The following is a 27,250-nucleotide window of genomic DNA, read 5'->3' on the forward strand; positions in this document are numbered from 1 at the left end:
AGGTGTATGTCACTGGTCTCGGGAGGATATTTGGACTACGGTGACCCCCACCCACCCCCCCAAAAAGAGAGGAATATCAAGTGGATCGCAAGACATTCTGGTGCAAGTAGGAGGGGAAGACTACCGGTAGCCTACCTAGTGACGACAGATACTTCCACTCAACAGGTGACGACACCAAATAAGAAAACATTCTCAAGTTTTCCACATTAGCAACATGGCAATAATTGAGCTAACGTTTAATGTGTCATTTAAATCCTCAATGATAAGTTGTGACGAGAATACATGAGAACAGGAAGACACAATTAACACCGCCGCCAAACTTCATATTAAAGTGAATTGCTTACAGTAAAAATAAATGCTCTTTCAATTAACACGTCAAAGCGCATTTAAAGTATTTTTAAATTCTATTATTCATTTTACATACCTTTACCTAATAAACGTGAATTTGAGTTAGAGTTTAGGCTACTGTATGACAATAATTAATGTGTCTAACCTATGCTTTAGTTTTACTGTCTAAATATTACTGCATGGCTGCATTACCTCTTTCTTCTGATGAATAAATACTATACTGTAAAAAAATTGTAACTGGAACAATAATCTATCTATCTATCTATCTATCTTTCTATCTATCTATCTATCTCGCTAGCTAGCTAGCTATCTCCGTCACTATATGACAGTCTGATGAAGCCATTCTCTGCAAGTAGTATCAAATCAGCACATTAGTTATAATTTTCTCCTTTTATTGCATTCAAAATAATGTGATGCATATTTACAAAATAAAAAAATAGAAATTGGATATAATAATCCCTTCTGTGTGCATATTCAACAGCTAATCAAGCAAAATTGTCTCTCCCCTGTTGTGTGATAATCATATCCAGAAGCAGATGTACTGTGTATATGGTTGAATAGAGCAGATGGAGGAAAATACAGACACACAAAGGTTTTGGGAAAGTGTATTTTGGTTAGAGGGTTTGTACATAGTTTGGAACCTTTTTCTTTTTTGTATAAAAACGTAAATGTATCATAATTGGAGATTGATGTAAAATGGGAAGTGTGGAGTAAATATTTTAAAAGGGTTTTATGTTCTTCAGGAATCTAATACTATATAGCGGAACCCAAAATGTCCAGGAAATTTTTACCTCTAAAGGTTTCCCTAAATCCACCGGTGTGGTGTAGCTGTTCATAAAATGGAAACCTGTGACAAAAGCTTCTGTGTTGGCTGTTCATTTTAATGCAGCATCAGTTAATTGACATCAATACATTACAAGAATGGGAGATACATACCCTTCAGGCATATCTACAGGAAAAGGGTGACTACGTTTAGTTTGATATAGTTTACACAGTTCTTTAAAAATGTCAAATTTAAAATTTAAATTAAAAATAATTCCTGTACATTTCATACATATTTTACGATTGTAACAGTTTGAAGCCAGAAATGTATTCTACTTGGATTTCAAAATTTGAGTCAAAGTTTGACCAGCTTCCTTGAATCTTTGCCATCAATTAATTTTCAGTCTAGCTCACCTTCATACATTTAATGCCCATGTTTGATAAATAGACTGGGGAAAGCTAATTGAGGAGATAACATCACGAGAGTCTATTCATCCATCTTGGCCTCAGATGTTCATTTCTTCGAAATCAATGCATTAATGTCGTCCTCCGGTTGAAGGCTGTGCCACTGCGCGATTGGCCGCCTCGGGTTGGCGAGCATGTCCGACCAATGATGATGCTCGGTTCCAGCGACGCTCCCGCCCAGCAGTACTTTCCCTATGGCGTCGTTTTTCCCGATCTTGTCATAGTCCAGCACAGTCACTGCTACCTGCACTTTCTAGCGATGTGGATTGATACACAAAGAATGGAAAAGGAATGCATTTGTAAATTTGGTCCTGTAGGGTCACATTTTGCATTTACATTTTGAGAGGTGTTTCTCAATATCTGGCTCACATAATAATTCATAGGCTTGCCATATTGTGTCTAATGCAATGGCAAGTAATTCTGTAGTTTACCTCTATTTGTTCACACGACACTTCAAAGCTGAATGACTCATTGTAATAAGGGTTCAAAGTGTTCTTCTTGATGGTGGTTTTCTTTTTTTTAAGTCTTTTCCCATTTAGCATCAAGTGGATCTTCACATAAGGGTCTGATGGGGAGAATGGGAACATTAATTAAATGGTGCAGTTCATTTAGCAATGGGCATCAACAATGATAGCTCCTCAACTCAAGTGTTAAAACGTCTCATTTAGAAGTGACATCTCTCATAACTAGAAAAGCTACTTTTTTATTTGACTCACCTGATAATCCTCCCACATCCATTTTCTTCAGGTTTTTGGCCTCCAGGATCACTACAGTCAGCTTCCCTGCTGTCGGAACATACCTCAAGGATAAGCAAATGTCTCCAAGCCGTTCACTCTGATGCACAGAAAGAGAGGTACTGATGCTTAAGCAAAATGTGTACTCCTCACGGCCAAGTACGCAATTTCAAACTCATTCACTCCCAGCCATTTTTACAGAAGCAATCCCGTTCGCTCCCGGCTGTTTTACTGAATTTTGACTGATTTTGCAAGGCCCACAGAAAATTGTGTTCAATTGCTATAAAGGAAACTACCAAAAGAAAGATTAAAGTCTCTCATTTTATCAGGAAAAAAAAGTATGTTTCTATCTGTTTCCGTTTTGCAGCAATTAGCATTAGAAGAGAGCTAAGTTTCATCAGTTTTCACAAATCTATTTAAAAATCTAAGTAATTTAGTTTTTTTCTAGATGGCCCTAGTTGATCTCCTTTGCTCTGCTTCCACCTGCTGGCCGTTTGTGTAATAACTACCATTTCTGCCACCGTTCTTTGGAGTTGAGAGGGTGCATCAAAGCCTACTGTATGCTCTAGCATAAAAAAATAAAAATAAATAAATAAATAAATAAACGTATAAATACGACTTTGGGACACTTAAAACATAAAAAAAAACGTATTTACACGTTATTGGGAGCAAATGAGTTAAATAAGATCCAATACATCAAAAAATGGAAATTAAAAAGATCGGTCTTTAGCGCCTCGAGCACGAATAATGTTTGAATTGACAAAAAGTCCATTCGAATCTTGAATACAGCCATATTGGATCTCATTCAACAAAGTCTAGAAATCTATATTGTATACACACATTCCCACCTCCTCTTTTTCCGCCTTCTGCAGATCGCGCCACTCCTGCAGCGATTGGCTGAAGTCTACGCTGCTCATCGGGATCTTCACCACCCCGATGGCATCGTGCTTGGAGAAGCGGTCAAAGTCGTACACAGTCATCACCAGCGTTTTGCCGCCCAGCTCTGTGTACGGTACCTGTATGGCCGCACATGAATACACATTGTTAGACTTTTATCTATTGCTTTCTCTTTGGCTAATAGAGTTTGCATTTTCCCCTTGTGTTTGTTTTTTTCTCCCTGACGGCTTCATCAACATATAAAAACAAACAAATTGAAAAAACAACACCTTAAATGTGAACGTCTCGTTGAAGTTGGGTTCCAGAGTCTTTCTGTGAACTTTGGTTTCAAACTTTTTCTTTTTGTCCGGGAGCAGATAGACTTTAACGTAAGGGTCCGAGCTTCCACCCACGTCCATGGCAGGAAGCCCGGCGGCCTGCAAGATGCCCACTACGAGCTGGAGTGAGAGCAGAGAGTATTAAACATTAGGGAAAGTTATTACTCTCAGGTGACATTTAGGATTTGGCAGACATCTCACCATATTATCAGTGAAGTTGTAGTCCAACGTGAAATGTAGTCTGCCCAACTTCTCATCCTCCTTTGGCTGGATGTCTAATAACTCAGTTTCCTTGTTGCTTTCGACTTTTAGTGGCTGTACACACAATGAACATGCCAACATGTCATTGAATCTAAACTCTAATTGGCAGGGAAACATTTTGGGATAAAACTTCTCTGCACTCATTTTTATCCATCCATCCATTTTCTTAACCGCTTCCTCCTCACAAGGGTTGTGGGGGTGCTGGAGCCAATCCCAGCCAGCTTTGGGCAGTAGGCGGGGTAAACCATGAACTGGTTGCCAGCCAATCGCAGACACTCATTTTTAAAAATGCAAAATTGAAATATTAAGGAAGATATAATTTCTTAATTTTAACCTAAATTTGCTTATTTTGCTTTTGCAAGTTATTTTTGTTTAAGATTAAATTGTCAGACAAGATCAATCTGCTTATTTTAAGATACTTATTACTTATGGTAGTTGTCTTATTTGATCAAGCAGTCCTGGCATTGAATTTGAGCTTGAAAAAAAATCAGTATTACTTGTTTTTAAGTCTAAAAATAGTATTTTCAAGATGACTGTGGTTGATATGGGCCTAGTATTATTATTTTTTTTATTTTTTTTATTTTTTTTAAATCTTACAGGTGAATTTAAGTAAAAATTTCTTGGTCTGTTGGAAGATAATTTTGCTTATTTTAAATAATAATTTTGTTATTTTACTATTTTTTTTCTTAAATTTTCTGCTGCCCTTTTTGCAGGGATTTGACAAACTCTTATCCCCCCCCAAATGTTCCCGAATTTGAAGGTATCCCGGTTATATGCTACATTGCAAAGCTGTTTGGCCTATACTGCATGTAATGTGGGAAGAGCATATACAGTATTGTAGATAATCAATGTAGATCATTTTGATAATTTCATGCAAAAGGTGTTGCCACATTCATTACTGCTGGGTTAGGCTAAAAATGGAAAATAGGATTTTCCAATATTTGTGAAAAACAAAACAAGTTGCACTAAAAATTGACTGAATACTAATGGATTTTTTGTTTTTTGTTTTTTTAATAATTAAACATTCAACTGGTCAAAACTAGCCCATTGAACATTTCCGGTGTATCAAAAAAACATGATACAGAACCATATCAAATCTACTGTGGTCATCACTGCGTAGCTATATGTTGTCTTAGGTTCAGGCCGTCAAAAAATTAAATGAGTGATGTGCAATATTATATAATATTATTATATTATATTATTATATAATATATGTGAACATAAAAACAACATATCTCGACATGAACCCAGATATCAGCACCGTGATATGTTACAAGCACAAGGCTGCAGGAGGTGTACCTCTTTGGCCCGGCCATCATTTTCCGTGTCAAAATCTCCTCCCTTGCTCTTCTCTTTTCCTTTTTTCTTGTCCTTTTCCCTTTTCAGACATTTCTTCCACGCGCACACGCCGAAGGAGAGCAATACGCACAAACTCACAATACAGAAGGCCGCCACGACCCACGATGATGCTGCGAAACAATTTACACAAATTCATATTTGCAAACTCTCAGTTTAACATGTGGGGATTAAACTACTCTGAAAGAGTTTCCATACTACACAGTATGTATATACAGTCTCAACAGTATAAGTTGGGCTATGTTCTGTGTTGCATTAACTCACTGTGGATTTGGTGAGGCTCACTCATGAACTTGTCAGCATTTTGGCCTGCAGGATGTGTTTGGTTTTCGGTGGCATTGGGCCATTGAGCGACTTTCGTTGGGATTATCGGAACAGCTTGGTGGATTTCTGACATGTTGCACTCTTGATAGGTCTGCGAAATGATAAAGGGAATGTAGTGTGTAAACAGAATAATAACACTCAGTAGACCAACGACCTCTAAATATGATCAGTAAAGCATCATATTATGTAAAAGGTACTTGTTTTGTTTTGTTTTTCTTCACATGCTGGATTGCTACCTTGGCCCGCGCCCCTGATCTTCAACACCAGTCGTCATCATAGTATACTGGCATAGAATGAGCACTGGCTCATTTGCTTTAGGCAGGACCACCCCAGAAAATTTTAAGAAGTTCTGAGAAGCTTTTAAAAAGATGGTATAATGTGCTTTACTACCTTTCTCATAAAATTGTGACTTACGTCTTGGAGCTAGATAAGTTAAAGACCCTGTAAAATGATGTAAGTGATTTGTTTCTAAATGCATTAAATATGTTTGAAAACATCCAAAGACTGAGAACAATGTAGTGCTCATGTGTTGAGATATAGCGCTAAATACTTTTTTTTCCTCCATCATTTCAGCTAGCAAGTAACCACCAGCAGGCCTGTGGACCAACTCAACATAACAGAGACACTTCAAGCAAAGGTAACAAAGGTTTATTACTTTTGCTCGCGAGATACAGTAACTTGAGTGTAAACTTACAAGCTAACTAGCTAGTAAGCTAATGAGCTAAAGAGCCATCGAGCTCTCTAGACCAGAAGTGACCATTAAGTCAGGTTTGTATCTTGTGTGGGTATAACAGAGACTCTTCAGGGAAATTTGACTGCTTAATAAACATAGTGGGAGTCAGTCTGTGGGTCACACAGACTGAAATTGGCACTTTTTTGAATGTCAGCTGAGCTGAAAGGCTAACGGATGCTTTCAGCAGCATTCACTGGACACGCCCACAGCATCTAACAAACTGGGAGAGGTCCCTATTTTCACAATTTTTGAATATCATTCACTTAGCAATTACAAATAATAAAATAAATTGTTAATTTAAACTTGGAAGACATGAGTTGTGACTGGGCCTAAATTTATATTTAAAAAAAATAGGGCCCTAATACATGTCTTGCATTTAACAAGCCAAAAACAAAAAAACAGCTAAATGCAACTGATCAATTGACGCCATAATATTCTCATATGACCGGCGGTGTCAGATGACGCTCCTTTTTTCTGCTGTTCAGCACTAACAGCAAAGCAGGATGTACACTGCTCGACTGTCTGCGAGTGACCGAGCTGTGACATGGAGGGCAGAGGGGAGCATCACGCGTGAGGATGTCTGCGCGCACTGCTCCAGAGGTGACAGCTATGCGTCAAGGTTACTGTTATCCTTGACAACCAACTTTTATTGTTCTTTTTAATTTTTTAACTACAGAGCTTTTCATCACTTTCGTTGCAAGTTAGCTTCAAGCTATCCCAGCTGAATTTGGTTGAAAAGTGGGCTCCAGTTTGTACTAGTTGCAAAACAAAGCACGTACGCAAATTGGCACGTAGACAAACAACCATTCACATTCAAATTCACACCTATATATATAAGTGTTTTCATTTAACCTAACATGCATTTTTATTTTTATTTTTTGGTACATTAAGAGGAAGGGGATCCCCTTCGAACCGGAGAAAACCAACGCAAGCGCAGGGAGAAAATGCATAAATGAGAGTCAAAGCCAGAACTTCTCAACAGTGTATACCGTACATATTTAATATAGTAATACTGTACACTTAACTTATTTTTATAATATTCAGGATTGAGGAATCATGTTGAGTATATATATATATATATATATATATATATATATATATATATATATATATATATATATATATATAAAACCCTCTTAATCACAATTTTGCGAATATGTTACATAAAAAACAGTGTTGACAATAGTAAATAAACTTTTTTCCCTTCCAAGCTACCACCATATAAAAAAAATAAATAAATATTATAACAAAATGTCATTGTGTAAACCTACCAACCAGCCCTATTTCCTAAAATAAGACCCAGTCATGCATAGTCTTATAGTATTCTAATGCCTATATTGCGTCCTAATGTTTTTAAATGCAAGTTAGACTTTTTGAAGGAAATTGTTTGTAAGTGTTAAACATAAAAGAGAGTTTAAAAAAAAAAAAAAAAAAAAAGGACCTACCAATATCGCAAATGTCCAAACAGCAGCGATATCCGGACTCGCAAGTGCTCCCTTATCTCCACCACATACAGTACAAAGAGGAAGAGGAGGATGAGGAGAGAGGATGACAGAACTGGACACGACAGGCGGAGGACAAGCATGTGGTAAAGGAGAGAGTCAATATGACGTCCTTTGTGTTTTTGTGGCATTCAGAAAGTTTTAAGAGCCATAATGAAGAACTGGACTATAGTTTTGAATACATACTAATACTCATGTTGCATCTCAAATTGTGTTATAATAGGAATTAGGAATCTAGTGTGGTTATTTTTGTCTGTCTCATCCGTACTGGTCACACTCACTGGACCACTTCTGAATATTCATAAGTGTAATGACACTGCTTTTTAAAGCTTGTTAGCATACTGAAAGTTCAGCAATAGTGTGCATTAACATTCAGATTAAGCGTATGAGCATGTTTGTTTGTTTTTTTGTGTGTGTGTCTCACTACATAAGCTCCCTAATATGGTCTATGTATAGACAATAGCTGCCTGATTTAGAAACTTAGGATGTGGTTTCTGCAGCAACAAAGAGAGATCAAGTTCCGGACCCAGGCCCAGTTCACCTTGAAACCATAAATGAGCGAGAGATGCTGTACAGAAGGGAGGGTGAGGCAGAGAGAGAGGGAGAAGCGCAAGGTTGCACACAAAGTGGATTCAATGATGAATTCAATCATTTTTGACAAAGGTTAAGGTCATTGCGGCTTCATAAAACACGACTCGGCTTTTTTGTGTCATCTTGGGAATACATTCAGGGATTATTTCCAAAGTTACAAGGCAAATATGGCTAAAATGTCAACGAGGAATAAAAACTAACGTCACTAGAGATTTTTATATACATGTACTCCACTGCAATTTATAGCGATCAAGAGAAAGAGAAACATTAATATAGTATGAGACAAACATACAAACATTTGTAGAGTTGTGTACAGTATTCATATACTGTACATGTACACCTGGGCTAAGGCTTACTATTTAAATGCAGAAAACAATTTACTAGAAATGTACTAATTAAAACAATTTGTCCTATTTAAAATGTGGAATATATATCAGTTTAAAAATGTAAATTTGCTCCAAATGTGGATGACTTTACATATAAAATATACCTATTTCAAATATGGAATATTTATTTATTTATTTATTTATTTATTTTTACTGGAAATGTAAACTATATAATGAGAATTTGTACGCAAGTCAGTGCAGCCTAACAAAAACAGACCTCCTATCAAGCTGAAATTTGGCTGCAATTCATACTTCCACACGCTATGCGGCAGTAGTGTCTTATGATCGACATTGCGTATGCATATTTACAAGAAAAGAAGCCCTGTCTCTTGGATACAAATGGACGCGTCCTTGTTTGAATTCCGCAACGGTGAGTTGTTCTCTGTTTATGAATTGTTTTTCTTAAATATTATCGCCTGCGTGTGGTTGACTGTGTCGTTTTTTGACTCGACATGACAGACAAAGAACCTAAATGAGACGCTGAATCGCTGTTTGTCGTCGGTTTAGCAATGAGACTGCTAGTAGATGCTACAAAGTAAGTCGATGTGCAGAGATGGGAAATCCAGGTCTAGAAAGTAAAAACCCTGCCAGTTTGGCTTTAGCTACAGGTACTTGTACTCAACCGGCAGGTAAACGAGGTCATTACGAGAAGCACCTGTGGCTAAAGCCAAACTCTGGCAGAGTTTTTACTTTCTTGACCCGTTTTCCCCATCTTTGTCGATGTGTAGTCTGCAAGGTTTGGTTGATTGATAGTTTACCAAGATTTGCGGTTGTAGCACGGGTACCTAATGTAATGTCGACTGAGTGTATTTCGACGTTTTAGCATTAAGCATAAATGACATGTTAGGGATGACAACATAAAGCTACACAATAGCTTCTTCATAAGTACCCTGAAGAATAAATTTTGACCCTAACCCTCATCCCACTCCCCTAAGCCAGTCAGTTGTAAGGCATATTTCGACAAGTTCTCACCTATAGACACTTAAGATTAAAATAATAATAATAATAATGCAATAAAAATGAACATAATATATTTATTTTGCAAATTACCTTCAGACATCTGCGATTGGCTCGCAACCAGTCCAGGGCGTCCCCCGCCTACTGCCCAGAGTCAGCTGAGATAGGCGCCAGCACCCCCCGCGACCCTTGTGAGGAATAAGCGGTCAAGAAAATGGATGGATGGATGGACCTTCAGACATTCTTCTAGTAATTTGGAATGCCACCAGTGCAGCGCCTTCACCAGAAGCATGTCCTGCAGACCGTGTGCGCGCTGGAGGCTGTGGTCCTGCGCACCTTTGGCCCTGAGGGAGGACAGGTGCTCTTCACCCGAGACAATGGACATGCGATGTTGAGCCGCAGCGGGAAACGCATTCTCACGGCGCTACGACTTGAGCACCCGATCGCCAGGTAACTAGAATGACTCGGCTTGCTGTAGTTACACAGGTGCGTGATTAAGTAAACATCTGGTGTGACATATAAAATACTTTTGGGACAACGATGCATTCAACGTTCATGTCAGATACTACCCCCAATAGTGGAAAATTATTGGGTCAATATTGAGATTTACTTTTGTTTATTTTGCCTCATTAATACACCTTTATAGTACAGCATGGCACCATTCGTTGCACTAAAATCATGATGATGGTACTCAGATTCTTGCCATGTTCGCTTTTGCATAGCCTTGTCAATTGTGACAATGTCATCATCAGTGATCTTTTGCTTCAAGCAGTTTTTGTCCTGTCTGTGTGCGATGTGCATCTTTAAAATAACCCCATAGAAAGGAGGTCCGGGAAAGTCATATAGGGTAAACGATTTGGCCATGGAATGGCAATTTAAATTGTAAAGGGATTTTGCAAACACCCTGTATTTGTTTCTCGTTCATTATAGGATGATGGTTGAGTGCGTCTGGAAGCACAGCGGGAAAACGGGGGATGGATCCAAATCATTTATCCTTCTTTTGGCGTCATTGTTACGCACCATTTACACAGCAGCTTCTAAGGAGCCAAATGTATGTCGCGCCTATAACTCACGGGAAGCAGCCGAGTCCGTCACTGCCAGGCGCTTGGCTGACCAAATGCTGGCTTTTGCATCGGAGAATCTGGATGATCTGATTGCGGTTGTAGTGGCTCCTTACGGATTCCTTCTGTCGGCGGAGGATTTGACTGCAAGCGTGCAATCGGCATCGAACTCGGATGGGGGTCATGTTGAACTGTTGTTGACCTCTTTCTTTCGTACTCGTTTGGGTTGCGCCCACTGTGACTTCATGGGTGAGCTCGTTTTCAAACTGCTCAGCAACTGGAACTGTAAAAATAACGAATGTTCCGGATCAGACAAGATCAGGAGTTTTCAAGGTAGTGTGGCCGTAAACTCAAATAGTTCGAAATCAGATTTATGTTCCTGCCCACTCCAGTTCCTAAATGACAATTTCCCTGCTCTGCATACGCCGGTGTCTGGCTTTCCTGTTAGTTGTTCACGTTTGATTGAGGGACAAGTCATCCACAGGGACTTTGCCACACTCTACCATGGCAATCATGAGCATCCTGTCAAGGCAGCGGTTTTCACCATATCGCTGCAACCCAAATGGCTCAACACAAGTGAGATGCTGGCGATCGGGGATGGAACACACGGCAAGAGCGTCATGCACTTTAGCGCCTGGGCGGAAGGCTCACTGGAGCATATTTTTGCCACCCTTCAGACTCTTGGAGTTTCTGTCCTGCTCTCCGCCGTCAAACAGTCTGAAGCTGTCCTGACTTTAGCGACACAGGCGGAGATGTGTGTCGTGGAGTGCGTCGACAGAGACGAACTTGCGCTCTTCCTCCACCTGAGCGGGGTCTCCGCAGTCGCAGACCGTCAAGGGATCCAACCGGAACATATTGCTTCTTTGGCATTTTGTCGACCAATTCTTCTGGGAGCTCATAGGTGAGAATGCAAAATTGATGCTGCCCTCATGTGCTTTGATACTCACAATTCTATTTTTTTTTTCCCCTTCTGCAGATATGTTCACGTGGCTTTTCCAGATTGCAGAGGAGAGCAGCCCTGTAGTGTCATCATCTGCGGCTTGGGCGAAGGGCAAATGGCGCAATATGCAGGTGCCGTTCAGGATGTTGTCCGTATGCTGCGTACGACATGGGAGCCACCGGGTGCAACTGGTAAAGCTGCATCCTCCATTTTGCCGGGCTGCGTCATACCCGCTGGCGGCACTTTTGAGATTCTGTTACATCACGCACTCTTACAACATGGCAGCTCTCACGACATACCTGTTGTTTGCCAGCTCTTAGCAAGCGCATTACTCCATCTTCCCAGACATATTCACGCCGACAATCCAAGACGATTCTTACAGATTCAATCACGGGTCTGCAGCTTTTACCGGAATCCTTTCCAACCTGACGGATTGTTATGTGAGCCAGAGCTTAGCCCAGCCAATCATGGTGAGAAAAGTTCTCAAGGAGACGCTAAACCAAGTACGTATTTGTTATCAGGACTTGAATCTGTTTCCTGTAAATATCATCTCATTTTGGCTGTGCTGCAGTGCGTCAAAAGCCTCCTTCGAGTGGACACTGTGCTGCACATTTCCAACAAATTGCACCCAAAATCACTCAAAACTAATAATTCCTCCGAAGACGAAGACTGAGGTTTTTGACCTATTATGAAAATTAAAATGTTTTTTCATCTTCTATTTAGGTATGAGTAGCAGAATGTCACACTTGATCATGTTTTCTGTTTGTCTCTGCAATTTGTAAACCTTTTACAAGAATGTTACGAATGTTACTAAATTCATAATCACCCCCCCTCCCCAGATAAATATTTATACCTAACTGAAATATCTTAATACTTATTTGACAATACCTTTATACATATATTTTTTATAGATAATAAAAAAAAAAAGCTATTGATAATATATTACAATTTACAATTACAATAATATGTTGTTCAATTAATTGTGGGTCAATGTTGAATGTTCTGCAGGGTTTTGTCTCTGAACGCGACAGTATTCAGTATTATGTACATCATATCTGTGCTCTATTACAAAGAATGTATTTGTGGTATGGTGTTTATTTATTCAAGTGGATATATGGATGGCTGGATGGATGATTGTTGTTAGAGTGCTGCATTTATTTGAGTGTAGGGCTCAATTTGTGGAAATGTGATCAGTAGCTGGAATTAAATAAAATAATTTTGATTGTGACTGTTATTATTATTAAGCAGTTTTTCCAGCTCTGATATGATTAGTTCCTCAGTAATGCACTCGGTTTAAATGATATTTGTGAAAAATGTCTTCTCTTTTCCAAATTGTTAAACAAGTCTTTTTTTTTCCACACTTAAACAATTTTGAAGCTAAATTTGTGCTAAATAAGCCACCTAATGTGGGAGGCTTGTCCAAGCATAGATAACATTTCGTATGTAATTTTACACTTAGCCAAATGTTACACTAGTTGTGTGTCATCACACATCAGTGCTATGCTTATTCTTAAAACTAAAACTGTTTCTCGCCAGTGTTTTTTTTTTTCTTTTTTTCTTGTGTCTCACCAATGACTTCTATTTTTTTTCCAGCACTTCTCATTCTTATCTCATTTTTCCTTGTTCTCTTCCCCCCGGCCACCGCAAAGCAAATACGGGAACAACACATACTCATAAATTTGCACACATTCCTTTTTATAATCAGTGTTATCTTTAGCAGAGGTCTAAGGGTGGAGGTTCTGGCTGTCAACAACCAAATCACTGTGCACTTCCCTGTTCTCTAATCAAAGCCTCACCAGGTCTATTCATCACAGAGAGTTACTTAATATAAAGTGGAATCATAAGTTTTTCCAAGTTGAGTCGAAGATAAGCACAAAAAAACAAGTTCTTAGCTTCAATCTTGTGCTTAACATAAGTCACATGGCAGTGAAAAATGAAAACCATCCTGTACACCTTGACTTACTAGTTTTTTTTTTTTCTGTGGGGTGTCGAGGAGCTAGTAACCATGCTTTGCACACCACCCCACTATCTGAAAGAGAGCCGGATTGTGACGTCACTTTCTGACTAATGTTAAATGTTACCATATAAGATACAAATCATGGTTCAACTCCATTTTTGTTTATTTGACTCTTGAATTGTTTGGTATGAATCAACCAAGTTCAATAAAATGAAAAAGTATTTTGAAAATACATACAGTAACGTTATAACGTGCATATATAAAGAGGACTGAAAAGACAAAATGTGACAAAAAAAAATGGCATTTTGAAAGAGGTGCGCCAACAAAATGTCACAAAGGTTAACACTTGAGTCTAAAATTACAAAAAGAGTTTACAGCTGAGAATCCTGTTAATTCAAATCAATTCATCCATTCATTTGGCAGCTGACGCATTTCGCCGAAGAGGCATGGGACTTATTTGGCCACGGTTCCACAACTCCTTCTGCCAATAGGTGAGAGGCCTCAATAGAGTCGTGATCGATACACAACAAGCTAATCTTTTAAGATCGTTTTCACAAGCACTAAATTCATTTGCGTGATCTCAACGCGGTACAATTCCCACTCAAGCACAGATGGCACCCATTTTATAGCTGGGCCTGACAACCACGTAGACGTAAGGGTATGATATCCCCCCGCCGCCGCATTGAACGAGCAGTGTTTCTCGTGGCAGTGGGGAGCCATGTGACTCTGGGAATGACATCATGCAACATTAACAAGGACTCCATCATGCGTGGGCGGGCGGCTGTCACACCACCTCCCGAGACTTCCTGATGGCGCAGCATAGGAGCATGCTAAAGATCATCCCGAACACCTGCCAAGAGAGATGAACTGAGTTGCATACGTTCTCATTTGAGTGGCATGACCAAGCCAACCATGCCTTACCATAATGACCCCTATAGTGATGCCCACTCCTCCTATGATGTGCAACTTGGAGTCAAACACTTCATCAATGGCATCGGGGCAGCTCTGTAACACAGGAAAGTGTACAAGATTCATTTGGGCTTTTCCTAGACCTACGGTGAAACGACTTGGAGGGCGCACAAGTGCTCTAGTAAAACCAGTGTTGCCATAGAAACCACAGCAAGAAGGCTGAAGGAATGTGTGTGACAGCCTACACCATCATTATGTGTTTTTTTTTACATGTAATTACGCCATTGCTCGCTCCAATAAAGCTTGAATATTTTAAACAGGACACATCCGTTTTGTTTTGTTTTTGTATTGTGGGATCTGATTTTAATGCTGTCTCTTAAATCATTTACCTGTTCTAGGCTAAATGTTCAAGTGACACCCCTTTTAATGCTAAATAACTCTATGACTGCTACTTATGTTTCAATAGGTTTGGGAAATCAAATGCCAGCGTGTATCCTGTCTTGTCACAAAGGGAATCATGTATTTGTCATCTTATAATCATTTATTTTATTTCTAATAATCTTTGCAACTCTAAGGCGCCGGCTGAACTCAAGAACCAACGTATGCACATTCGTTTAACACCAGTGTAAGGCGATCCACAGCTGCCTAGGCGACTCGATGCCTGTGAAAGACGGTAAAGGTGTCAAAACCTGAAATTTTACTACTGCCAACTGTTGGAAAACTGCTCCTTCACGCTTAGAGCTGATTAACAAAGTGACAACCTGAAGGTTTAAGACTGCCAGCTGTTGGGAAGATGCTCAGAGCAGAATCTCATTATTTTGATGTCTGTAATAGCTAGTTTGAGACAATTCATAGATTGCACAACGCAAATTGTAGGTTACCTTATTTTTTATGTATGAATAACTCCTTTTGATACCAGGAAAAACCCATTACTAATTCTGGTCTCAGAAATGGAGGGAAGACGCACAACCTGCTGCCTACTTTGTACCGTTTAGACACCAGTAGAGGCCAAAAAACGGAGTTAACACCTAGTGGTCGAAAGCAGATACTATTTGGTCTCAGCAAACGGTCTCATGACAAGTGGGTTTGGCCGAAACTTTACTTTACCAATATGATATAAGTGTGAAGTGGGCAGGCAAGTTTGATAGCCTATCAGGAAAAAGGTTGTACTGAAACTGATGCTTTATAAACTGTTGCATTTCCTGAGATGGTCAGATCTTTTCCTTTTGCGCAAATTGAATGGTCTCAGTGTGCCTTTGTCAATAAAGCCACTTTCGTTGTTCAGCTCGACTTGGACTCCTGCCTGTTTTTGTTCCGGCCTGCTAGTTCTTCCAAAATTCGACGCCGGAGGGAGGCCTGGTGCATCTGCCTGGCCGACAAGCGCGACCAGGTGAAGCTGCGGCCAACCTTTTGGTTCCGGCCGGGTGCGAAAGCAACAGTATCAAGCATTATCGACATTCGAGAGTCATGAAATGCTAGTTTTTTTCCCTAAAATTATGAGTAAATGTAAATGGCATCACAGTTGCTCAGGGCTTAGGTAACGACCAATCACAGCTCAACTTCAGTAAAGAGGTGAACCATGATTGGTCGTTACATGACCACTGAGCACCTGTGATGTCATTTCCAGTCGACAGCAAGTGGCAAAATGGCCACCCCCTGAGATGGATCAAAACAGTTGGATCTTGCTGCTTCATTCATATTCCACAAACGTAATATTAATCAGTGTTTAGATGTGAGGCTGCATCAAACATTGTCAAGAAAATTTCTGGGTTGACTTTCAGCAAATTTCACATATTCTGTCTCTTGATCAAATCAAAGTTTTGCGATCTTACCTTGGTGATGAGCTCCTCAAGTAGATCTCCTGAAGGACAGGTGTCTTTGGCACCATCAAACACAGTACCAGTTGGACCGCAACAGTTTAACTGGAACAATACAACACAAAAATCCCTTAAACAACTTTTTTTTCCCCCCCTGAGAATCTTCTCACTGCTGTTGCCAGGCAACACATTTTTTGTCTGCATGCAAGCAAATCATATGCATGTTGATAATGGGATTTATAGCCGTAAGTGTCTATTTACAGCCTATTGAAACTAGATTACCCCCTGCTTTCAGGCTTCATGCTATGCTAGTCTGATTAGCTCCCAAACCAACATTAAAGCCTCTTTTACACAGACACCCAGAAATTCACGACATTGCAGAATTCCTTTGCACATCTGTCAGCCTGTTGCAAAGGAGTGTTTAGAAATGAATAGGTTAGGGATATTAATCCTTTCATTACATAAGAATGGACAATCAGTTTCTGAGCACAAGTCTTTCACTAGCAGACTCGTATTTGTGTTTTTTGCCATGCTGCATGTGCCACGTTCTCATATCCGTACCCAAGAGATAAAATGATACAACCACGTACCGGGTAATTACTTCGTTGAGCTTTTATTTGAATATTCTCAAATACTCAATAAATCAAAGAGATGTTTTGATCGCTTTGTCGACACTTGGATAGATGGAGCAATTTCTAAAGGTAATATGCCATTTACAGCTGCTTGCGCGTATTTTTTAGTTTGATGCCGTCATTGTTATTGCTACTGTATGTTTTAGCTTAGCAACCATAAGTTAGCACGCCATCTTACCCCAAATGCGGAAAAAGTGTGTGTATAGAGGCCATTGTGGGGGGGGGGGGGGGGGGGGGGGGGGGGACAAGAGCATGATTACTCTTACCTTCAAGTACTATTTACATGATTGACAAGCACCACAGGATCTCTCATCATGATAGAAACTCACGCCAGTTTGAATCACACGCAGTGTCTCTCTGAGACGCTCATCCTTTGTGTTCTTGTAGTTGTTGTAGGTCTGGACGTAGAATGTGGTAATGTCTTCCACCACCTGCCATGCGAGCAGAGAAAATGATTTGCTTTTGCCTTCTACTAGAACTTGTTTGTTGTGTCTGGCATTGTGAATTACCTTGCCCTGGTTGGAAAATCCCCAGATGCCAGCAGCGACTTCAATGGCAAAGATGATAAGCAGGAAGAAGAAAAACTATGGTAAGGATAAAAAGGGAGTTATTAGAGTGCTGTGTGCGCATGTCTGTTGGCATGCACAAACAAGTCAGGTCATCTGAGCGGAAGTGAACTTGATTTACATAGACCCCTCCTACTGGGAGATTTAGTACAAGACGATTAAGGCCAGAGGGGAGGCGGCGAGAGAGCCACACAGGAAGTGAACGGTAGCAATCTAAGCCTGCCGGCTGGCCTCGGCCTTTTTCAGTAAATGCTGATAAAAACGGGCATTTCAAAGGCTCAAGGTCAATTCACATTCCACTCAGGTTAACAATACAATACGAGAATGTGTTGACATTTTTGCATAAGTGAATAAAATGAGGAAGCAGGATGAATGATACATTGGTTGAGCTATTTTGCATTCCTGTCCAAGTACTGACCACACCTGACGATTATTAGTTTTGCAGATCCTTCAAGATCACGTGTTTTCAGTCGTGTGGCCATAGCTTTATTCACAAATTTACATAGTGAAAGAGCATATTTCAATTCAATATGTTATTTCATTCTTCTAAAAAAAAAAAAAAAAAAAAGAAATGAAAGGGGACAGAGTGTAACTTGTGATATCTTCCCTGATAGAAAAATAAATAAATAATAAAAATTATAATAATAATATCATCAACACAAAATAAATGAAAATAAATATTTTTTTTTTCCAGTAATTGAGCTTTTACACATTATTTTTTTTTTTAAATACAAATGGACTGTGATGATTTCGTTTTATAATCCAGATTGTTCCACAGACTGACAACTTGAGTTGAAATACATCATTGTTTATTTGTTCTGTAGTTAGGTTTGGAAAAAATGTCTGTTCCTCTTAATTTGTTCTCACTTTCCCCGTTTTTTTGTTGTTTTTTGTGATTGGCATATTAATTGATAAAATTTCATGATGGGCTGTATACATCATTTTAAGGCGGTTAAACTATCAATTCATTGGATTTGAAAATTTTTAGTTCTATCAATATTGGGTTAGTGTGGTCTCTGTATCCACATCCAAACACGACACGAATAGCATGTTTCTGTAAAAGAAAAATGGGTTCGGTGTAGGTTTTGCAGGCACACGCCCACACTTCAACGCAATAGGTCAGGTATGGAACAATCAATCAATTATATAATAAGAACAAAGCATTCTTGTTTAATGATTCTTTAACCTTGTGTAAAACGGCGACGATTTGGAATACCTTAGATTTGACATGTTCTATATGCGCTTTCCATGTTAAATGTGCATCAATAATAATAGAAACTTTATTTCGTTAGTCCCTTCTACTTCTATACCTTGAAACGTCAGTATTGCTTCAACATCTATATTTTTAAAATTGAAAATTATAAATCTGGTTTTACTAATATTTAGACATCTGTTGGAGTTGAACCCTTCATAAGATTCTTAAACTCTTTCTCTATTACTTGTAATACACACATATATATATATACACATATATATATATATATATATATATATATATATATATATATATATATATATATTCCCCGGCATAAAATAAAGTGGTGTCATCTGCAAACAGAATACATTTTAAAAATTTCGAAATAGTTGTAATATCATTCACATAAAGAAGAAAACGTTTGTCATGCTTTTGTAAATATATAGTATTTGTAGTACATGATTCCAGAATCTCTGGATTGAGTGATGCATACCAATCCCAGCATACAGGGCGACTCCTGGATGGCGCCACAACATCCAAGAAATCCCACGACCATCATTAGGGCCCCAGCTCCGATCAGGATGTACACACCTATCAACAAAATATTTTTGTAAAACTCCCTTTTCACCCAAATCAGTCCAATTTACGCTGACCGAAATTACACATCTATATGATTTAGTTATTTATTTTGATGTTGAAGAACCAAATGGTAAATTGACTTTTTATATTCCTTTACAGATGGTTGGGTCTCAGGAATGCCTGCCCTCCATCTCATGTGAAACTAAACTGAGTAAATCTTCTATTTCTGAAATTGTGCCCAAGCCCTTCTGATTTTTATGTTTGGACATCATACAGCTGTTGTGCTGTTCTAAATTGCGGAAAAAGAAACACAAAACGCCAAAATATGTCTACTTAAAGTTGAAAATTCTGCGCCAAACCTCAAGGTAAGGCAGTGAAACCCTGTGCTTCCTTGCAGACAACCAAAAACAGCTTGGTAATGTTGTGGGATCTGACTTTTGGTGCTGTCTCTTGAACTATTGACCTATTCTAGGCCAAATGTTCAAGTGAAACCCTTTTATGCTAAACAACTTTATGATTGCTACTTCTGTTTAAATAGCTTAAGGAAATTAAATGCCAGTGTGTATCCTGACTTATCACAAAGGGAATCATGTATTTGTTACCCTATAATCATTTATTTTACTTAATTTTGTAACTAAGGTGCCAGCTGAAAATACAAGAAGATCACATATGCTCAATCATTTAGAACCAGTGTGAAGCGATCCACAGCTGCCAGGCGTCTCGATGTTTGTAAAAGAACGGTAAAGGTGTCAAAAACTTGCAAGTTTACTGCTATCAACTATTAGGAAAAACTGCTCCTTCACGCTTGAGGGCTAATAAACGAAATGATATCCTGAAAGTTTACAACTGTCAGTTGACGGGAAGATGCTCAGAACAAGGATCTCATTACTTTGGTGTCTGCAAAAGGTTAGCTTTAGCAAATTTATTAGATCATACAATGTAATTGATAGGTCGCCTTATTTTTTATGTATGAATAAGTCCTTTTGATAAAAACCTGTTTCTACTTCTGGTCTCAAGAATGGGGGGGAGACGTATAATCTGCTGACTACTTTATAACAATTGGATACCAGTAGAAGTCACAAAACTAAGCTCGCACTACCCCCTAGTGGTCAAAAGCGGATACTATTAGCATTCAGTAAACTGCATCTCATAATAAGTGGGTTTGGCCGAGGCTTTACCTTACCAATAAGATCTAAGCATGAAGTGGGCAGGCAGGTTTGATAGCCAATCAGGAAAAGAGGTTGTACCATGGATGATGCTTTATAAACTGTTGCATTTCCTGAGATTGTCAGATTTTTTCCATTTGCGCAAATTGAATGGTCTCAGTGTGCTTTTGCCAATAAAGCCGCTTTTTGTTCAGCTTGACTTTGGACTCCTGCCTGTTTTTGTTCTGACTTGCTTTTACTTCCAACTCACAACGCCAAAGGCGGACCTGGTGCATCAGCCTGCCAACAGGTGTTGGAACAGGTGACGCTGCGGCCAGCCTTTCCGGCCCCGGCCTGGCCCGAGAGCCGACAATGTACTACAATAATTTTCTGGTGTTTGAATGCTTACATAGTGCCTCAATTCCAACTATTATTGGCACTTAACATTCCCTTTCAACACACACGGAAGCTTTTAAAGACGCCAGTGTCACTCGTAGTGGATGTAAACAAGACAAATGAAGCAGTGCCTCGTCATTAAACATGATGCACTCAAAGGAAACTGACTCATAATCATTGCAGCCCCTCTTACCTGTGTAAAACACATATGGAGAGTCTGGTCCTTCAAACAGGCCTTTGGTCTTGGGGTCTAATCTCAACCACAGGCCGATGGCAAAGACAGCAGTGCCTGCGAGCTGAAGGAGAAGCATACAAGATTTTACTTCATTTGGTGTAATCACAGTCACAGGACACTTCGGAACACACGCTATATCTAATTTAGTGTGTGTCCATTTATTGACCTTAGGCACATATTTTACACTGGACATGATACACCCCAAAACTGTCACAAAAGTATATAAAGTAAACACAGTGTAACCCCATTATAAGGTATAGTGGGACTCGGAAAACAAAAAAATTAAAGTCCTTCCCATGCCTGTGTGGGTTTTCTCCGGGTCCTCCAGTTTCCTCCCACATTCCAAAACACCTGCATGGCAGGTTAATTTAACTCTCTAAATCAGTGGTGTCAAAGTCCGGTCCTCGAGGGCCTGAGTCCTGCATGTTTGAGAGGTTCCCCATGTTCAACACAGCTGATTCATATTTACACTCATCAGCAAGCTCTGCAGGAGCCTGATAATGATCTGTTCATTGAATCGGTTGTGTTGGAGTAGATAAACCTCGAAAACATGCAGGACTAAGGCCCTCAAGGACCAGACTAACACATGTGCTCTAAATTGTCTCTAGGTGTAATGATTGTGTGTGCCCTGAATTGGCTGGCAACCAGTTTAGGGTGTACCACGCCGACTTCCCAAAGCCAGCTGGACTAGGCTCCAGCACCCCTGCGACCCTTGTGAGGAATAAGCGGTTCCGAAAAGGGATGGAAATAGATAATTGACAGACACCCCCACACCCTTTAAAGTTTTATAGTTTCCTATAGATGCCAGAAAATGGCAGCTACTTTTGTGTAAATGGAACTCCTTAGCGCTCATCAACATAGTTCCTTGGCACTTAAATATTATGAGATGGTGGCAAAGCTCTACTTTAGTCTAAATAAAACAACTCAAGTGGTAAATGGACTGCTTTTTATATAGCGCTTTACACGATATGGTGCCTTGGTCCCCAGATACCACAAGATGACACCAAAGTAATACTTCTATCACATTGGCCGCCGGAGCACAAAAACAACAAATGACTGAAGATGGGTTAACAAAACATTTTTTGAAAACGTGAATTTGTAAATCCTGATCTGGGAATGTGCAGCCGGAAATAGCGATTGCGTCTCAATTTACTCGTAAATTTACTTTGGTTGTGAAATCTGGATTGTGACGTATGAATGGTGGACACAGGTTACTGGTGCCTTCTGCCATTTAATGGAAGATTGAGTTTTGCCTTACTGTACTGTAAATCCCTGTCTTAGACATTTGATAAACTTCTTGTATTGGGGCTTGTGTACTGGCATACCGTAATGTTTTAGCAGATTTGTGTGTGCGGTTGCCGCAATTCCTCCACTTGACAGTCATCGACGCACGAAGCCATTTTGTTTTGAGCACGCATGCTTGAACATGACTGTTCAACTTCACATTCACTGATAGTGTGTGCCATAAATATAACCACACACTGCGCTACTAATTGTGTTTTCCTTCATTCTTGACACACAAAGATAAAAACTTGGAAGAATCCACTCCTCCGCTTTCTCTCATACTGTCCAAGCACACACACGCACAACAGGAAAAAAGAAGCGCACCTACCCAGAAGAACAAGTTGAATATAAACATGAGATACTTGATGCACTTGATCCCCCCAACGACAGCCATTCTGACGGGTTTGTTGACAAACTTTATATTCCTGAGAGGAAGCGGCGTTAGCGTGAGCTGAAAAAACGTAAGGCGTCACAAAGTGAAAGCGTTGTGAAAACGCCACGCCTTTTAGTCACCCGTATGCACACTTGGGGAGTGGCGAGAACATCAGGGCCTACTCGACAAACTGGCCTACCATTCGAAAGCCTGCCCATCTTCCTTCCTCTGTTTGTTCCATGCTTGCATAGAGTGTGAGAAGCTGCAGGCAGTCAGCCAAGATATAGCAACACATCTGATAGCAACGCAGGGCCCTGTTAGAACATGCTGACATCGAATGTCTTATTTACCTCACCTGCTGTCTCAACCGCGCAGTAGGCCTCTTAATAAATTGAGCAGTTGGACACACTTGGATAGATCTTTTTCATGTGAGAAACCGCACACATGATGAGGAAAAGAATTGGTTTGTGTGGTCTTACTGCTCTTTAAGCATTTGTGTCTACGTTTTTCCTTCCGAGGGCCACATACAGAAAAAAATCAAAGTATGATGTTCTTTGACTTCAGTTGATTTATGCACACTAAAATCAATCCATTGAGCAATTTGTTTATCTATTAGTCACTTTTGGGAAAAACTGCCATGATGAGGATTTTTCTGTATTTTGGGGTGGCCGCGACCCTGTATCCCACTAGAACAGATCCGCCCCTGGAGTAGTAGCCGAATCACAATTTCAGAATCATCTAACCTAGTGTAAATTTTGATCACGTTTAACATTTACCACCCAGAGTGTTTACGAACCGATTTTTTTTTGGGGGGGGGGAGGGGGATCACTCTAAAATTTGGAATTTAGTAAATTCTGTAGGTTTAAATAGTGGTGGCTGGCACAGGCATTTTTAATGGTAACCCCGATCACCCTCTTGCTTAGCATGTGATGGACTCACGGATAACACGTCTACCTGACAATCATGAGATACAGGTTACTTTCAAACTTTTGCACATTTCCCTACAATGCTCGTGTTTCTTTTCTCAGGTTACCAAACTGTTTTTGTCACTGTGTTAAATGAAATTTTGTATATCAAAAGTACTAACGGTGTCGGTACTCGGTACGCAAAGCGTGAATATGGTATCGGTGTTTAAAAAGTGCTATAGAACATCCTTAAATATCATGAAATATTTAATATCAAACATGGCCCAAGCTTACAGTATATAGACCCTTCCGGTGTGACGTCACGTTTAAGTGCGCCCCTTGCGGTTGAGGGCAGGGCGTCAATTTGTTTGTTAGCAGCTAGCAAGCTAAGATAGCTTGAAAACTTCGATATACAGCAAGACAAATATGTCAGGACACAAACAATTTCATGAATGACAATGTACACCATGAAAGTGGTGATCGACGTACTGTTTCAAGCAAAAACAACATACCTTAAGCATCCACTTTCACTTTGTTCCAACAAACTCCTTTTTTGTAGCTAGCCAAACGGCTGGTTTCAATGAGTCACAGTCATGTAGTGTCCTACTCGGGACGTTTTTTTGTGACACTAGATATATTTCCCACCTTTTAACAAAAACGCTCGCCGAAAATCAAGCTCTGTACATTCATTTGTTATGGAATGTTTGCCCTCCGTGAGTCGCAGCGGACACTTGAGCAGTGACATCAGCTGGAAGGGTCTATAGGCTAATTAGTTTCTCTTTTTGATTATATTCTAGTATAATGAGATGCACCTGAATATTCTTAGCAATTACGTTCATTTCCACACAGTGTATTTCCCCGTTCACACACACACAAGCCAAGCACCACTATCCCCTTGTGATGCATTGTTGTGCTCAGTTCTATATATAGCTACAAAACATGAAATCACCATAAAAGGCCAAAACATCCTTGAGAAACCCCTCACACACTGACACGCACAGTTTAACATATACAGATCTAGATAAACAAACACCCATTTGGGACACACCCCGCGGTCTTACTGGGACTGTGAGACATAAATAGCGTGCATGAGTTCTTCAGTTATCACACACACACACACACACACAACAGGCACGCACACGACACTCTGACATGCGCACCACTACTTCCCACGTGACCGCGCACAACTATTTGCAATCAATAAATGACAGGTTGCATTGTTCAATATTTATTCATTTATTTATCTATTTATTTATCTATTTATATATTTATTTATTTTTATTTATTTTTGCGCGACCATTTTTAAATGCACTACGCACAAATTCGTCAGCGTGTTCCGAACTGGGTCACTTGGCCATAAGGGGAGGATTACAAGCAGCAGTAGCAGCCCCGCTGAGCCTCCACACGCCGCGGGACAATAGTAGCGGTCCGGTGAAAATAAAAAAATAAAATAAATAAATAAATATCAACCCAGTTAGAACACACTGCGACAATACATGAGGGTTTGCAGCGGGTTATTTACTCGCGACGCACGCTTCACAGTCGTCAATAATACGCACAACCAAATCGATTTTAGTTTGTAAACGCACTCACCCAGAAGACCAGGTTGAAGGCGAACATCAGATACTTGATGCACATCTCTCCGCCGGATAGCGCCGCCATGACGTCGACGACGAATCTCGTGTAGTAGCTGAGACGATTCGAACCGAAATGTGTGCTCGTCCAGTGAGACGCTGACTTCAATCTCCACGCGTGGCGCTGCTGGCGCGCGCGGCTTGTTGTGGTCCCTGCCCCCCGCTCTCTCGGCTGCAAAACCCAACCAAGCGTAAAAGGCAGGATATGAACACAGTAGCTGCACTAAATCCGCACAGTTTGGGTTTGTATGTACTTGCCAATTAATGCATATACGTCGCAATTCAAATTCAAGGGGTAAAGGGAGACCCACAGTGAGATGACGTAATTGTCAGAATTGTTTCTAATTTAAATGGATGGCACAACGTGATGACGTCACTCTCCAAAGCGCTTGCAAGGTCGCTGTCTAGTACGGCTACGGCGACCCTACTGCACGTGAACGCGATCCTTACCCTCATGGAGATAGAATAAATTATCCTTCCATAAATTTTCAGTACTACAAGGGTGAGCTGCTGGAGTCCATTCATGCTGATTCTGGGGACACCCTGGACTGACTGACATTCAAAAAAATTGTACATATGTTTGAATTTCAGAGTAAATAAAAATTTACTCTGAAATTCAAACATATGGACAATTTGTTTTAGATTCGAATTATGTTTCTGCAAGGTGGGAGAACCATCCTTTTTTCCTTTTTTTTTTTTTTTTTTTTTTTTTAATGGGGCAGCTGGTATGCAGCACTGTAATTCATGGCCTCTCTAAAATTGTTATAATTGCTTATGTTGACAGGATGTAAATATAGCAGAAACTATGGGTCAACTTAAGTATCATTTAAAAGTCATTTTACAGTTACCCAGAAATGGAATGCCGTTTATTTGACTCAAAATGCTGGAAGTGCACATGTCGCAAAGACATTTGTTCTGTGTAAATTGTTCTGCTGACAACCCAAGCTATGCTTAGCTCCTCCTCATCTTACAAAGCTTGTGTCACTTGACCTGTATCCCTTCAACATGCTTGCTCTACTCAAATTACATTAACTCATTAGCTCCCCAAAACGTATAAATACGTCATATTTTAAATGTTTTAAGTGTCCCAAAGACGTATTTATACGTTTTTTGTCGGGGGGTTTTATGCCAGACCATAGAGAAGGCTTTTATGCAGTCTCTCTACTGCAGAAAATGGTTGAGTGGCAGCAGAGTATAAGAGATCAACCAGGCCATGTTAAAACTCCCACAGTTTTCCCACAGTTCTAAGCAGAATTGTGAAAAACGATGAAACTTAGCCATTTTCTTTTGCTAATTGCTGCACAGTGGAAACGGATAGGAATATACTTTTTTTTCCCCTGATAATATAAGAGACTCTAATCTCTCTTTTGGTATGTTCCATATTTTTATAGCTATAGAACATAATATTTCACAGGCCTTGAAAAATCAGTCAAAATCCAGGAAAACACTTAAGTGAAAATGGTTGGGAGTGAATGAGTTAAAAAAAAAAACTTTTCCCCCCTAAATTACTACTTTCCTGTCAGTGACTACGCATTTACATGCAAAAAAAAAAAAAAAAAGCAAAGAAGTAAATCTGTGACTATAGTGAATCGCCACAAATATGCAGGGGGTAGTCGCTTAATTGAAATCTTTATTTTCTGTTCATGCATTTCAATCAGTCAAGAAATACTCTGGAAATTTTTGGATTACCAACCAGGAAATGTTTTTTGATACCCAGCAGGCTCCTGATTATTTCCCCAGCTGATAGGTGATTTATTTTTTTTCAACATTTCCAAAGAACTTGTTCCCATTGTTTTCATGCAATTTTTGGCATAAATTAGTCATATGTTTGTGCTTGCAACTACCAAACCCTCAGCTCTCTCGTGTGATATCTTCCCCGACAGTGTGTTTTGTAACTCAATTGTTTGGGTTGGCACAGACGCAGGTTTGTACCAGCAGGCTAATCACTCAGCCAGACCATCAGTGGGCATATCCTGGTATTGTCTCACT

At 39.8% G+C, this 27,250-nt stretch overlaps 3 protein-coding genes across 9 annotated transcripts; 1 reads left to right on the top strand and 2 right to left on the bottom strand.

Moving 5' to 3' along the window:
* Positions 1–1,214: 1,214 nt before the first annotated feature.
* LOC144016211 (synaptotagmin-A-like) lies at positions 1,215–7,754 on the bottom strand. Its single transcript, XM_077517047.1, has 9 exons — positions 7,643–7,754; positions 5,405–5,555; positions 5,084–5,253; positions 3,725–3,838; positions 3,476–3,643; positions 3,158–3,325; positions 2,292–2,409; positions 2,007–2,140; positions 1,215–1,828 (listed from the first exon to the last, which is right to left on the bottom strand). The coding sequence occupies exons 2-9, from the start codon at positions 5,535–5,537 to the stop codon at positions 1,625–1,627; spliced, it is 1,209 nt and encodes a 402-aa protein (XP_077373173.1). The 5' UTR covers positions 5,538–5,555; positions 7,643–7,754; the 3' UTR covers positions 1,215–1,624.
* A 1,241-nt stretch (positions 7,755–8,995) lies between these two features.
* Positions 8,996–12,862, top strand: bbs10 (Bardet-Biedl syndrome 10). Of its 2 annotated transcripts, none has more exons than XM_077517045.1 (4): positions 8,996–9,046; positions 9,733–10,083; positions 10,564–11,595; positions 11,671–12,862. In XM_077517045.1, the coding sequence occupies exons 2-4, from the start codon at positions 9,893–9,895 to the stop codon at positions 12,305–12,307; spliced, it is 1,860 nt and encodes a 619-aa protein (XP_077373171.1). In that variant the 5' UTR covers positions 8,996–9,046; positions 9,733–9,892; the 3' UTR covers positions 12,308–12,862. The 2 variants fall into 2 exon arrangements, with proteins under 2 accessions (XP_077373171.1, XP_077373172.1); XM_077517046.1 differs by lacking the exon at positions 8,996–9,046 and adding an exon at positions 9,069–9,211.
* Positions 12,863–13,736: 874 nt separating this feature from the next.
* On the bottom strand, positions 13,737–25,429 carry cd9a (CD9 molecule a). 6 transcript variants are annotated; one of them, XM_077517048.1, is made up of 8 exons: positions 25,221–25,429; positions 21,024–21,126; positions 19,204–19,301; positions 17,459–17,533; positions 17,279–17,380; positions 16,333–16,422; positions 14,513–14,596; positions 13,737–14,441 (listed from the first exon to the last, which is right to left on the bottom strand). In XM_077517048.1, exons 1-8 carry the CDS (start codon positions 25,287–25,289, stop codon positions 14,376–14,378), a joined length of 687 nt encoding a protein of 228 aa, XP_077373174.1. In that variant the 5' UTR covers positions 25,290–25,429; the 3' UTR covers positions 13,737–14,375. The 6 variants fall into 6 exon arrangements, with proteins under 6 accessions (XP_077373174.1, XP_077373179.1, XP_077373176.1 ...); XM_077517053.1 differs by lacking the exon at positions 25,221–25,429 and adding an exon at positions 24,689–24,711; XM_077517050.1 differs by lacking the exon at positions 25,221–25,429 and adding an exon at positions 24,577–24,705.
* Positions 25,430–27,250: the final 1,821 nt, after the last annotated feature.

This window comes from Festucalex cinctus, chromosome 3 (genome assembly GCF_051991245.1).
Source record: "Festucalex cinctus isolate MCC-2025b chromosome 3, RoL_Fcin_1.0, whole genome shotgun sequence".
Classification (NCBI taxonomy): Eukaryota; Metazoa; Chordata; class Actinopteri; order Syngnathiformes; family Syngnathidae; genus Festucalex; species Festucalex cinctus.

Coding starts and splice junctions, on each gene's coding strand:
- LOC144016211 (XM_077517047.1), bottom strand. CDS start 5,537: ATGTCAGAAATCCACCAAGCTGTTCCGATAATCCCAACGAAAGTCGCT. Junction 3,839..5,083: donor ATGATGGCCGGGCCAAAGAG/GTACACCTCCTG, acceptor TTGTGTGTACAG/CCACTAAAAGTCGAAAGCAA. Junction 3,326..3,475: donor ACGAGACGTTCACATTTAAG/GTGTTGTTTTTT, acceptor GCGGCCATACAG/GTACCGTACACAGAGCTGGG.
- bbs10 (XM_077517045.1), top strand. CDS start 9,893: ATGCCACCAGTGCAGCGCCTTCACCAGAAGCATGTCCTGCAGACCGTG. Junction 10,084..10,563: donor CTTGAGCACCCGATCGCCAG/GTAACTAGAATG, acceptor CGTTCATTATAG/GATGATGGTTGAGTGCGTCT. Junction 11,596..11,670: donor ATTCTTCTGGGAGCTCATAG/GTGAGAATGCAA, acceptor CCCCTTCTGCAG/ATATGTTCACGTGGCTTTTC.
- cd9a (XM_077517048.1), bottom strand. CDS start 25,289: ATGGCGGCGCTATCCGGCGGAGAGATGTGCATCAAGTATCTGATGTTC. Junction 21,127..25,220: donor CCTTCAACCTGGTCTTCTGG/GTGAGTGCGTTT, acceptor CTTCTCCTTCAG/CTCGCAGGCACTGCTGTCTT. Junction 17,381..17,458: donor GATTTTCCAACCAGGGCAAG/GTAATTCACAAT, acceptor CTCGCATGGCAG/GTGGTGGAAGACATTACCAC.